The 13,165-nt window shown below is 37.8% G+C and overlaps 1 protein-coding gene across 1 annotated transcript in view; it reads left to right on the top strand.

The window, feature by feature from the left end:
- Positions 1-13,165, top strand: part of cdh23 (cadherin-related 23) — a 465,229-nt gene that overhangs the window by 333,963 nt on the left and 118,101 nt on the right. Inside the window, exons 27-29 of the mRNA XM_031906723.1 lie at positions 6,821-6,881; positions 10,639-10,787; positions 12,738-12,873. Of these exons, the coding sequence (XP_031762583.1) occupies positions 6,821-6,881; positions 10,639-10,787; positions 12,738-12,873 (346 nt within the window). The remainder of the gene's footprint in view (positions 1-6,820; positions 6,882-10,638; positions 10,788-12,737; positions 12,874-13,165) is intronic.

Genomic DNA, 13,165 nt, shown 5'->3' with positions numbered 1-13,165 from the left:
CCAGTACAAATATTTGTGAAGACATAATGGTTATAGATGGACAGTGTTTTCTATGAAGAGATATAAGATTTATGTTTGGCAAACATAAAGGAGCTTTGCCACTGGTGCATTGCAGTAGGCACATCATAAATATTAAAATGGGACTGACTAAATAGTTAAGTTGTAAACTTTTTCTCACTCTCATTAAGTAATAATGTGGCATAGTCCTCTTTACCTTCAGGAGCTTGCATAAATGTGACCTTAGCTCTCCATTATACCGAATGGTCAGTCCTGGTACCACATTCAGTTTAAAAGGGGAGATACAAGGTGTGATCCTTCCCTTTTACAATGAGAACAGGACTTCTGACAGTTTTACCACCACAGTGACAATAAGATTAAAGAACAGGAGTCGGGGCCACAAGGGCTTTTTTTCAATAATCCTTGTTACCTCAATGTATAATCAGGTAACAAATCCAAGGGTTATGTTAAGCACAGCTTTTTCCCCCAAAATTCATTCTTGGCTATCTGCGTATATAGCTACACATTCCAATGCACATTTGATATACTGAACTTATGTTCTTTGGCACACAGATTTGTACAAATTCACATCATGTAGGTTTAAAACAGATTGATTTGCAGTGCATTTCTTATCTCTCATCCTTTAGGTACAGAATGATTCTCATGAAGGAATTTTCAGAAATATTTTAAAAACCTAACCAATGCAATCCAGTATATGGCAACAGTGTCTGTATATTGGACACTAGGGAGCAGCACTGTCACATCCCTAAAACTGTAGCTAGCGTCAGTAGTTTATTGTGAAGTTCTGTAATCTGGCTACTTCCTTCTGTTCTTTCCTCAGTTGAAGGAGGATCCACCCAGGTTTTCTGTGCTTGACCCTGTCTCTGCATCCAAATCACAATCAATCATGTTAAAGTGTACTTAGGCTTCTAATATGTATTGTGCAGGTCACTCGCAAACCAAAAGTGTATCTCTTTTTTCCAGATGCAGAACTATTTACATTTATCTATATAGCTGATGAAACTGACCATGATTTTTAAATTAGCAAGTAAGGGGGTATAATTATTATATATATATACTTTAAGTGCCAAAGGGCAGACACAAAAGGTAAGACACAAATACTCAAAGGGGTGGTTCACCTTTATGTTATTTTTTAATATGTTATAGAATGTCCTATTCTTAGTAACTTTGAAATTGGTCTTTATTATTTATTTGTTTATAGTTTTTAAATTATTTGCTTACTCTTCTACACCTTTCCATCTTTCAAATGGGGGTCACTGACCCCAGCAGTTAAAAACTATTACTCTATTAGGCTACAATTTTATTGTTACTTTTTATTACATATATTTCTATTCAGGCCCTCTCCTGTTCATATTCCAGTCTCTCATTCAAACAACTGTCTGGTTGCTAAGGTAACAAGACCCTAGCAACCAGATAGCTGCTAAAGTCCAAACTGGAGAGAGAGCAAAAAGCTAATTAAATAAAATACACAAATAATAAAACATGAAAACCAGTTGCAAATTGTCACAGAAAATCATTGTCTACATCATACTAAAAGTAAATTTGAATGAGACAACCCTAACCAATGATCATAATCATCAAAACCTAGATCTTGGCAGTAGTAAACTTTCTCTCATAAACCTGGCCTTCACAGCAGCCATTTCAAAAGAAAAAGTGATTTTAATGAGTTGATATAGTGTGAAATGCTATGCTATAAGTCAAAGAAAAGGTTTGCTTCATCTATAGCAGGGCTGCCCAACTCAAGGCCAGTGGGTTGGATATGGCCCTCCAAAAGATAGTTATGGCCCCCAGTCTGTTCTCTATAGACTTTACTATATGACATTATTGTTTCAATTTCATTTAGTCCTTGAACATGCTAGATAAGAAATATATGGCCCACTACATGTAATAAGTTGGATAGCACCGATGTATAGTAATCAGGATGTCAATACAGAGCCACCAGGGCAGAGAAAAGGTCAGAAATGAAAAGGACAGATAAAAGCTACTTTTAATAGCAATTATAGATAAAAGTAACCAAGCAAAGTTGCTTAGAATTGTTTTCTTTAATTAAGCAAAATTTTATTTTTGGGATGACATGTCCTCATTGAATATAATAGGTTAAAAGGCACGTTCCAATTTCAGGCCTTCCATAGGGCTTAGGGTTATATTTATCATGCTGTGTATCATGCTGAGTGAAACCCACTTTTACCGGTGATGTTAGACAGAGCAATTAGATTTCAACAGTTAGAAAACCAAAGCAAAGCATCTGATTGGCTGCTATAAGCAACTTCATAATGTTTTACTCCACTTTTTACACAGCATGATAAATATTCCCCTTAGTTGCAGAGGTGTAACTGGGTGTGCTGCTGGCTGAGCAGTTCTGTACACTAGAAAATATGAATTTCCGGTTAAAAAATGGATATTAAAGTCAGGGTCGGCTATTAACCCCCACTGGTAAGATGGTGTCTGATTTAAATTTTTCAACTTGCCTTATAGCAAAAAAGCCACTGTTTGAATAGAGCCAGGAGGCGCTTCCAGGATCTAGGGAGTCGGGATGTATAGTTTGTCCATATTAGGTGGCAAAAACTATAAAAATATCTGTCGCTCTTGGGAGAATTCTCTGCATGCATGCTCTTTTGGAAATTATATTGTAACTTTGAGCCTAGTATTTTTCTATTTACTCATTTATTGCTAAAATGTTCTAAGTATGCATTATGCATTCAATGCATTTTTATATCCTTATTTTTGAAAGAACTCCATTGGTTCCTGACGATTAAACTCCTTTCCTCCAACTGCATGATAACAGGAATAAAGTCCTTGAGAATTCCTTGTACTGCCCTTGGATGAATTGCTCATACTCCCTTGAAAGTGCTTCTTTCTCATGACTCTTGGCCATTCTGTCTTCATAGCAAAGTATGCACAGTCTTTCTGACATCACACACATTACAGGAATCAGGCAATGCTTTACAAGGCCCGAAAAGACATGAAATGTACACAGTACAGTACTTTGTATGTTCAAAAATGTGATTATTAATCTATTGTGTAAATGAATGGTGCTTTGCATACTATACAAATAAATATAAATTGTGCCTAAACTGATTTCAGTGACTGCATTTAAGTGATATACAAGAATAAACTTTGGACATATTAAACTAGCAGTAATACATTAGAACAGTATACAATAATGTAGGGATCATTTACTATAATTTCACTTTAGTTTGCTATATTTTAACCCATAATGCAACATTGCACCAGATACCAGAAGTAAAAAAGATCAGCAAAGTTTAGTAAATTATAGGCAAATTAATTTGTGGCATTTTAGTGCTCAGTGATGTCCCTATTCCCATTTACCAGGGAAGCACTTATTTATTAGTCAATGGCACATGGGGCAACTTTGGGTGCTTTGAGAGATCTAGAGAAATAGACCAGTATTGTGCCACCAAAGGGCACAAAATTATCCCCATTTCCCCTCATCTAAATAGGGTTAGTCCAATTTTACCAGACCAGATTTTAGATGTCTGACCAGGTCTGGACTGGCAATCTGTGGATTCTGGCAAATGCCAGAGGGACTGCTGTAAGATGCCATAGACATGGTGGGAGGCTGTTTGGGCCTCTGTGTTATTGAAATGCCAGGGCCTATTTTGTCTTCCAGTCCAGACCTGTGTCTGACCTCACTAGTTGAGCATGCTATATCCACCGCTCTTAAATTAATGGGTCTGCTGTGTCTGTAGGATGTTTCCTGTACAAGTTATTCCATTTAAAACATTTATCTATAGCACAAATCAAATCTTGGATCCTCTGAATTGCTGCAACAGTATATTAAAACTATTAGAACTTCAAATCCTGTTTTCAAAATCTTCTAAAAGAATCTTTGTTTTTAGTGATGAGCAAAATTTTCTGGCAGGCATTGATTACCATTTCACCATTGGTGTTTTGTTTTTTTTCACAAAACCACAGCAAAAGCATTCTGCAAAAAACACACAAAAATGCTGCAAGAAAAAATAACACTGCAAAAGAACAGCCAATGACATCAATGTATGCTGTGTGAAAAAAAAAATCTATGGTTTCATGTATGGATTAGCTCATTGGTTTAACTTTTTTTTACTTTTTTTTTTTACTGTCTTATTCAAAAGGCATACATGGGCTGACAGCTATCCTATTATATCTGAGCTGTGAGCAGTCAGATTTCAGGTAATTTGGCCACATGTAGATGGCAACACTGGACATGTCTGTTCAATCAATTAGCATAAAGACTGGATACCAAGAGAAATGTTTGTTTAATTTCCAGGTCAGGCGATGACCTCTGCACGTGCTCTCCACTTAATTACGGGAACAAATGCAACTGAGTTCTGATGGTTAATGAGTTTAATGTTCGCATGGGGCCAACATTAAATGGTCTGACCCGTGTGGCTGAATACAATATGCTTTGCTGTATGTGTAAAAGGACCTAGTTAAAAAGTTATGTTGCACACAAGCATTAGTCACATCATCATTGAATTTTAAATGTAAAAATGTATATTCATTTGTGAATCATCAATAGCAATGTACAGTTCATACAGTAGCTACAATGCAACTTTTATTTATTGCCTGAGATCCCCCCAAAAAATATATAGGTGGATCCCTTGAACATTTTTCAGTGATAGGTATAGAGAGATTCATTCGGATTTATTGCCTGTTATGTTTTGACTACTTACCAATTTTTTTTTAACTTTTTCACAATAATATTTTTTCAACAGTATGTGAAATATTAAATTCAATTTTGAAAATCACAATAAAACATTTCCGAATTATTTCTGTAAGATTCTCTCTGATTGGCTATTCAAACTTTATCCTTGACTGGTGTTTTTAGACTTAAATACTGCGACATGTTGTGCATAACTTACTATGGGGACGATTCACTAAAGGCCGAAAAAACGAGTGATCACATACTTGATTCTCTTCTTCACAATCCAACAAATATCCCACTGCAAACTCCATGTTGTCTTCACAAATGCTCACAAACCGCAATGTTTTTGGTGTAACGCCTATTCCAATTAGGTGTTAATATTAGCACTGATTATCACCATATTTCATGCTTTTAACACTTCAAATATGTCCGTGAATTATGCGTTAGTATTATTTCTATTAGATAATTATCGCAATGCAATGGACATAAGGCTTTGCAATAATTGAGATTTTTGTGCATGCGATATGAGTAGTAACGCATGTGAAATTACGCTGATGAATCGGTACTTAATTAACGAACACTTTTACACATAAAACTATGCATTAAGCATTAACGACCTTTATTGAATCGGCCACTATGACTATAATTAACTGCCCTTCAAGCCATGAAACGTGTACGACACGTTGTTTTGAGATGTTTTTTTCACAAAAAAAAACTACATTTTTAACTGCCTCACCTATAATGGTCCAGATTTGTGTCAGCCTGCTATTTTGAAAGTAAAAAGCTGTTAATAGCTCTAATTCTGGCCAGAGGGCCCTGATTAACATGTTTTCTAAATGCATTTGCCTGCATGATCATCCCCTTCTTTTGTTTAGCTGATGGGTTGACATTAACAGACGACAGTAAAGTATAAAATTGTGAATCATGGCTGGAATCTGTCTGCCGGATGCCACTTAGATATTTATAATGAAATCGGTTTTATTCAGTGATGAAAAATGTCATATGACTTGCATGGCTAATGGTGGAACTAAAGACCAAAAAAGGATTGAGCTGCAAATTCTGTGCCTAATGCTTTGGGCTTACCAGTCAAGAGGTAAAGCAGCCCTATAGAAGTGTATAGCTCCTACTATGTTACTCTCAGTGGATAACACTGCTGTCTGCTCTCTTGCAGCCTGGGGATCCGGAGTTTAATTCTAACTACTTCACAGTCTGGCAACAGTTTATATGTCTCTCTTTGTTTTGGTTTCCTTCTAAACTCCAGAAACATACAGACAAGTTCATTAACTCTTTATGAAACATCCCTAGTTTGTGTAAATGTGATACCTTAGACTGTAAGCTGCACTGGGCCAGGAAGTCAGGGACTGATAAATTCTATTTTTGTTCTCTAACCTTTGTTTTTTATACCATTGAAAGACCGTTATTGTAAACTGTGTAACTTGCTGGTACTATATAATGATGTTGATGATGAAAGGCATTATGTATTCCATCATGCACTGGGGCTGTTTCAAACTAACTTAAGCAAGTTCTGCACTGCCTCTGTAACTAAAATTATGTTTTTAAGTTTTAAAAGAAACTGTGAAAGCAAGGCATTTTATTAACATCAAGGATGCATTTATGTCAAACTGGTTATCCGTTATATTTATTGCAAATTAAATTGTGAAGATGTCATCCATTCTAGGGACTTCATTGTTATATTTTATTGATTAATGAGGAAAGATCCTTTTTTTGACTATTGTAATCTATGGGAGTTATGTAATAAAATGCACTAAGTTTGCCCATGAGCAGTAACCCATAGCAACCAATCATCAGGCAGGATTTGCTGGTCACCTGTTTAAAAGCATCATCTTATTAATTGCTGGAAAAATGTAGTGCCTTTTTATTACATATGAGGGTTTATATTTTGTCCCTTTGTTTTTATATATATTGAGCATAATGGGTTTTTCAGAGTGATACTAAATATTATCCTGGGGGGACTGTGTCTGCAGTCACCTAGGAGACCCATGATTTTTTTTACTCATCGGGGGACATCACTATTACCACTGTGGTGGGGGGGCTGGGAGAAAAAAATTGCTGAGGGGCCCAGAACCTCTTATGTTCACCAATCTATAACATTTTATGTGTTGATGTTATTAAAAAAGATATATTTTTTCATTTTAGTTGGAAGCCACTGATGCAGATGAGGGAGATAACGGCTTAGTCTGGTATCGAATCCTAAGTGGTAAGTAACCTGACAATACTCCTATACATCTGTTATGCAATATCAAACTGTACAATACAGGCCAGCCACCTTTCCATTTTCAATTATGTGCTTTCTGTCATTGGCTTTCCTCCGATGTTCCACTTGACTCTGCTTCTAACAATTTACCTGTAAATTAAGTCCCCATGGTGTAATACCCCTTCTCATTGTCACCAGTGGTTCTGCAGCAGGCAGCACATGTACTGTTAAAAAGTATTCCTAATTATATTCCAAGCAATTTTGTTACTATTGTTCCCACTATGGAACTATAAGAAAACGTATATCAGTGACAGGGAGCTAGGCAATTAAAAATCCTCACAGGAGATTTGCAGAACACACTGTTATAATACAACTCTGTAGAACTTTTCTAATAAGATTCCTTAACTGTTTCATTAGTAATTATCCTTGCCTTAGAGGAAATGCAGCTTGTCCCTTATTCCATTCATAACTGATAGCATTATTCAGAGACTATACATACAGGTACTGTCAGCAAGCAGGTAATAAATGCTCCTCAGCAACAGTTGCAAAGGTTTTGTTTCAGTTCTTTGTGGTTTTGTACATTGTACTCCAGTCTGCAAAACACTGCCTCTCTTTGCTTCCCTTTTTTTTTATTGAACACCCGCAGGTTTAGAGTCAGCAGAAATGAAATTCAGAGCAAATCTATAAACTTACAGCGTCTGTGACCCAGCACTGAAACGTTGTTCACAATACAATGTATTTTAAAGTGTTCAACACCAAAATTTGTGTCTAATATGATACTGTGTAATATTAGAAAAGACAAAAGAGCTAATTAATGTGCACAAGAGCAGTTGCAGTCCCCTAAATTTCCTTGCAGTTAGTTGCGTGTAAAACCACTTTATTTAAATAGTGCTGAATAGAGTATATTGATGCAGAGGAACCTTGGAGCTACCACCTGGGGCATTAGGCCCCTAGCGCCACCCTGAGGCAGTTTTTTGCCACCCCTGGTAACTATACAGTGGCTTGCAAAAGTATTCGGCCCCCTTGAACTTTTCCACATTTTGTCACATTACAGCCACAAACATGAATCAATTTTATTGGAATTCCACGTGAAAGACCAATACAAAGTGGTGTACACGTGAGAAGTGGAACGAAAATCATACATGATTCCAAACATTTTTTACAAATAAATAACTGCAAAGTGGGGTGTGCATAATTATTCAGCCCCCTGAGTCAATACTTTGTAGAACCACCTTTTGCTGCAATTACAGCTGCCAGTCTTTTAGGGTATGTCTCTACCAGCTTTGCACATCTAGAGACGGAAATCCTTGCCCATTCTTCTTTGCAAAACAGCTCCAGCTCAGTCAGATTAGATGGACAGCGTTTGTGAACAGCAGTTTTCAGATCTTGCCACAGATTCTCGATTGGATTTAGATCTGGACTGTGACTGGGCCATTCTAACACATGGATATGTTTTGTTTTAAACCATTCCATTGTTGCCCTGGCTTTATGTTTAGGGTTGTTGTCCTGCTGGAAGGTGAACCTCCGCCCCAGTCTCAAGTTTTTTGCAGACTCCAAGAGGTTTTCTTCCAAGATTGCCCTGTATTTGGCTCCATCCATCTTCCCATCAACTCCAGCTTCCCTGTTCCTGCTGAAGAGAAGCACCCCCAGAGCATGATGCTGCCACCACCATATCTGACAGTGGGGATGGTGTGTTCAGAGTGATGTGCAGTGTTAGTTTTCTGGCACACTAAGGGGCTGATTTACTAAGACACGAATTCGAATCCGAATTGGAAAAATTCCGATTGGAAAACGAACATTTTGCGACTTTTTCATATTTTTTTGCGATTTTTTCGGCGCCTTTACGACTTTTCGGAAATTGACGCGACTTTTTCGTTACCAATGCGATTTTCGCGAAAAAACACGAGATTTTCGTAGCCATTACGATGCGCTCGTATCTTGTCGCGACTTTTTCGTATTGAGCGCTCGTAAGTGGCGGGCGAAACTTTCAGACTTAGCATGATTTTGGAAGCCTCCCATAGGACTCAATGGCACCCTGCAGCTCAAACCTGGCCCAAGAAAAGTCACCATACTGAAGCTTGAATGAATCCGAACGCTACGAAAAAATCACAACATTTTGCGCAACTTTCGGAATGGCTACGAAAAAGGCGCGACTTTTCGCGCAAGTTTTAACGCTACGAAAAAATCGCCAGATTTTGTGCAACATTCAGAATGGCAACGAAAAAGTCGCAATAATTACGAAAAAAACGCATTCGGCCCGTTCGTGGGTAAGTAAATGTGCCCCATAGTGTTTTGCATTTTGGCCAAAAAGTTCCATTTTGGTCTCATCTGACCAGAGCACCTTCTTCCACATGTTTGCTGTGTCCCCCACATGGCTTGTGGCAAACTGCAAACGGGACTTCTTATGGTTTTCTGTTAACAATGGCTTTCTTCTTGCCACTCTTCCATAAAGGCCAACTTTGTGCAGTGCACGACTAATAGTTGTCCTATGGACAGATTCCCCCACCTGAGCTGTAGATCTCTGCAGCTCGTCCAGAGTCACCATGGGCCTCTTGGCTGCATTTCTGATCAGCGCTCTCCTTGTTCGGCCTGTGAGTTTAGGTGGACGACCTTGTCTTGGTAGGTTTACAGTTGTGCCATACTCCTTCCATTTCTGAATGATCACTTGAACAGTGCTCCGTGGGATGTTCAAGGCTTTGGAAATCTTTTTGTAGCCTAAGCCTGCTTTAAATTTCTCAATAACTTTATCCCTGACCTGTCTGGTGTGTTCTTTGGACTTCATGGTGTTGTTGCTCCCAAAAACCTCTGAGGCCGTCACAGAGCAGCTGTATTTGTACTGACATTAGATTACACACAGGGGCACTCTATTTAGTCATTAGCACTCATAAGGCAATGTCTATGGGCAACTGACTGCACTCAGACCAAAGGGGGCTGAATAATTACGCACACCCCACTTTGCAGTTATTTATTTGTAAAAAATGTTTGGAATCATGTATGATTTTCATTCCACTTCTCACGTGTACACCACTTTGTATTGGTCTTTCACGTGGAATTCCAATAAAATTGATTCATATTTGTGGCATATTTGTGGCATATTTGTGACAAAATGTGGAAAAGTTCAAGGGGGCCGAATACTTTTGTAAGCCACTGTATGTGAGCTGCCGTCTGAGGTGAGTTTCTCAACTCTCCTCATGGTAGCAGCGCACATTGGATACCAACTTTTCCTGAGCAGGCATCAATAGACACAGCACACCTGCTCCTACAGAATTGAGGATATATGTCACTTGCATGCAAAACACCAGAAATGACCGACTTCTGTGCAAGTGTGCCTGATTTTTAGGGTTTAGTTCTCCTATAAGGTGTTTTTAGTAGTGATGAGCGAAATGTTTTGCCAGGCATGGATTCATGGCAAATTTGAGTGTTTCGCCATTGGCGGATTGTTTTACAAAATGGATGAAAGAATTTGCCGCTGACAATTTTTTTTTCCGTGCGATATTTTCTGCGTTTCCCAAATTTTTCGCTGTTTCGCAAATCTTTGGAAAGATTTGCAAATTTATTGGCGAAATGAAACGGGACAGATTTGCTCATCATTAGTTTTTAGCTCTGCAATAGCATACAGAATGCCCTACCCGCACTGGATGCTAGCATGGCCCCAGTATTCTGCTAGTCATGAATGACTATACCATCTGACAAAACAAAGCCAAGGGCTGGATTGGTCCTGGCTCTGAGGGCTACAAATAATCACATTTTCTGTTGACAGGAAACGAAAAGACAAATTTTAGAATTGATGTGAATACTGGACTAATTATGCGGGGTGTGCAGCCACTTGATAGAGAGACAAACTCATCTCATGTTTTGGTGGTGGAAGCTTACAACAGTGACCAAGGTCCAATGAGAAGTTCTGTAAGGGTAAGACAAACCATCTTAAGTAACACTTAAAGGATTAATATTATCATTTATTATTGACAACTTTCAAATGCTCTTATTTTTTATTTTCTGCAGTTTTTCTTAAATTATTTGCTTTCTTCATTTGACTCTTCCCAGCATTCAAATGGAGGTCACTGACCCTTGCAGCCAAAATAATGTTATTGTTTTTGTTACTTTTTATTTATTTCATTAATTTTCTTTCTATTCTGTCCTTTTCCAATTCGTCTTCTAGTCTCCCATTCATTCCACTTCCTGGTTACTGAGGTAATTTAGATCTTTTAGCTGCTGAAATTCCAAACTTGGGAGCTGCTGCACAAAAAGATTTCAAAAACCATTTATAAAAAAATGAAAACAAATTGCAATTTTTATCTTTGCGTTTGCACTTTCTACCTGTTTTCATATAGCTGGACAGTATTCAAGGAAAACACTGCAAGATATGAGAATAATTTCAGTGCCAGTCTTTCCTTATTGTCCATTAGGAAATCTGGTTGAGAGAATTAATTAAAGCTTGCATGTCTATGACAAACATTGTGTTGCGGTAGATCATGTAATAGTCTATAATATGTACTGCATTATATAACCATGTTTTTAGTATTAAAGTATTTTTAGTATCTTTTTTCAATTTAATAAAATCAAAAGAATTTCTGTCCAACATATGGTATCCAGATTGAAGTCATTGCTGAATGGTTGTATTTAATGTAATCCATTCAACCTATTTTTTAGTCTTGTGATTTTAATTAAGATAAAAATAGACATTTTTTAGCTCTACAGAAATGTATCAAAGGACTTTTAAGAATTTGAAAGGGTAGCTCATCTGTAAGGTAACTTTTACTATATTTATTTATATATTACTTTGTGGAATCTCATGTTTCTATTCGGTTCCTCTCCTATATAAATTCCAGCCTCTAATTCAAACTGCTGCCTGGTTGCTAGGGTACATTTGACCTCAGGAACCAAATGGTGATGATGAAATTTTGCTGAAAAGTCTTGAGAGATGGTGAACAAAAAGCTAAAGAATTCAAGAACCATAAACTAACAGTGCATTTGTGCTTGCAAATTGTCTCAGAATATCTCTGTCTACACTGTACAAAAAGTTAAAGTTGGTTAGTTTTATGAACATAAATATTTGAGATAAATTGTTTAAACATTTTTCATCAATGTAAATTAAAACATTCAACAACTAAAACCTAAAAGTCAGTGGAAGGTATATTTTCAATGTTCTAAAACAGGGGTAGGGAACCTATGGCTCGGGAGCCAGATGTGGCTCTTTTGATGGCTCCATCTGGCCCGCTGCCAAATCTTTAATAAAAAAAATAATGGGGGGTCGTGGCCTGCGCGTGGCAGATAGAAGATGTGTTCTTAGCCTTAGAACACTTCTTCTATCCGCTGAGCGCAGGCCACGCCTTCCTCCGCATCGCATCCTTGGCACCCACCCTATCTTGCCCCTGTGCTCCGCGGGTAGAAGATGTGTTCTAAGCCTTAGAACGCGTCTTCTATCCGCCGAGCGCAGGCCACGCCCTCCTCTGCATCACATCAGGCATCCTTGGGACCCACCCTACCTTGCCCCACAGCATCTGTGGCCAAACATATTGTATGGCTCTCACGGAATTACATTTTAAAATATGTGGTGTTTATGGCTCTCTCAGCCAAAAAGGTTCCCGACCCCTGTTCTAAAATATAGAATTAAATGCAAAACTCTGGCATCTTCTAATAGAGTGCCAGCTAATACTGTATGTACTTGTATAACACTGCCTTTATACAACATGCATTTAAAAGAACTTCTTGATCTCCTCAAGGCAATCACAAAGGTGTCATTTTTGCACCCATATTAGTTAAAAATCCTAGTGTGAAACTGGGAAATTAGTTAGCAATGGTTCACTGTGTTTTACTGTTTGTTAACTGTTGATTTTCTTATGTATGTCTTCCTATCAGGTTATCATATATGTTGAAGATGTTAATGATGAAGTACCAGTGTTCACACAGCAACAATACAGTCGTTTGGGCCTCAGAGAAACCGTAGGCATTGGAACTTCTGTGACAGTTGTGCGGGCTACAGATCGAGACACAGGTACTCTAGAAATGTATTGCTAATTGGAAGTTCACCTTCACTAAAATGTACAGCAGTACTGTAAAGTGTTATTCTAGTTTTTTTAATTATATGTACCAGAATCATCTGCAGAAATTAGTAGAAATAAGTGAATGAAATGGTAGATGCAGTAGTACTTGAAGCCAACACTTTTCCTACCTTTATTCTGCTGTTCTCTGCAATGTGAATGATGGTGTCAGCAGCACTCTTTTCTGTTGGGATGAACTGAGCTTGTTATCAACTAAAGCTTAGATTTTCATCTACACTTTTTAAC

The sequence above is a fragment of the Xenopus tropicalis genome, chromosome 7, assembly GCF_000004195.4.
Source record: "Xenopus tropicalis strain Nigerian chromosome 7, UCB_Xtro_10.0, whole genome shotgun sequence".
Taxonomy (NCBI): Eukaryota; Metazoa; Chordata; class Amphibia; order Anura; family Pipidae; genus Xenopus; species Xenopus tropicalis.
Note: the sequence above shows the minus strand (reverse complement) of the source record. Positions and strands in the feature narration are given on the sequence as shown.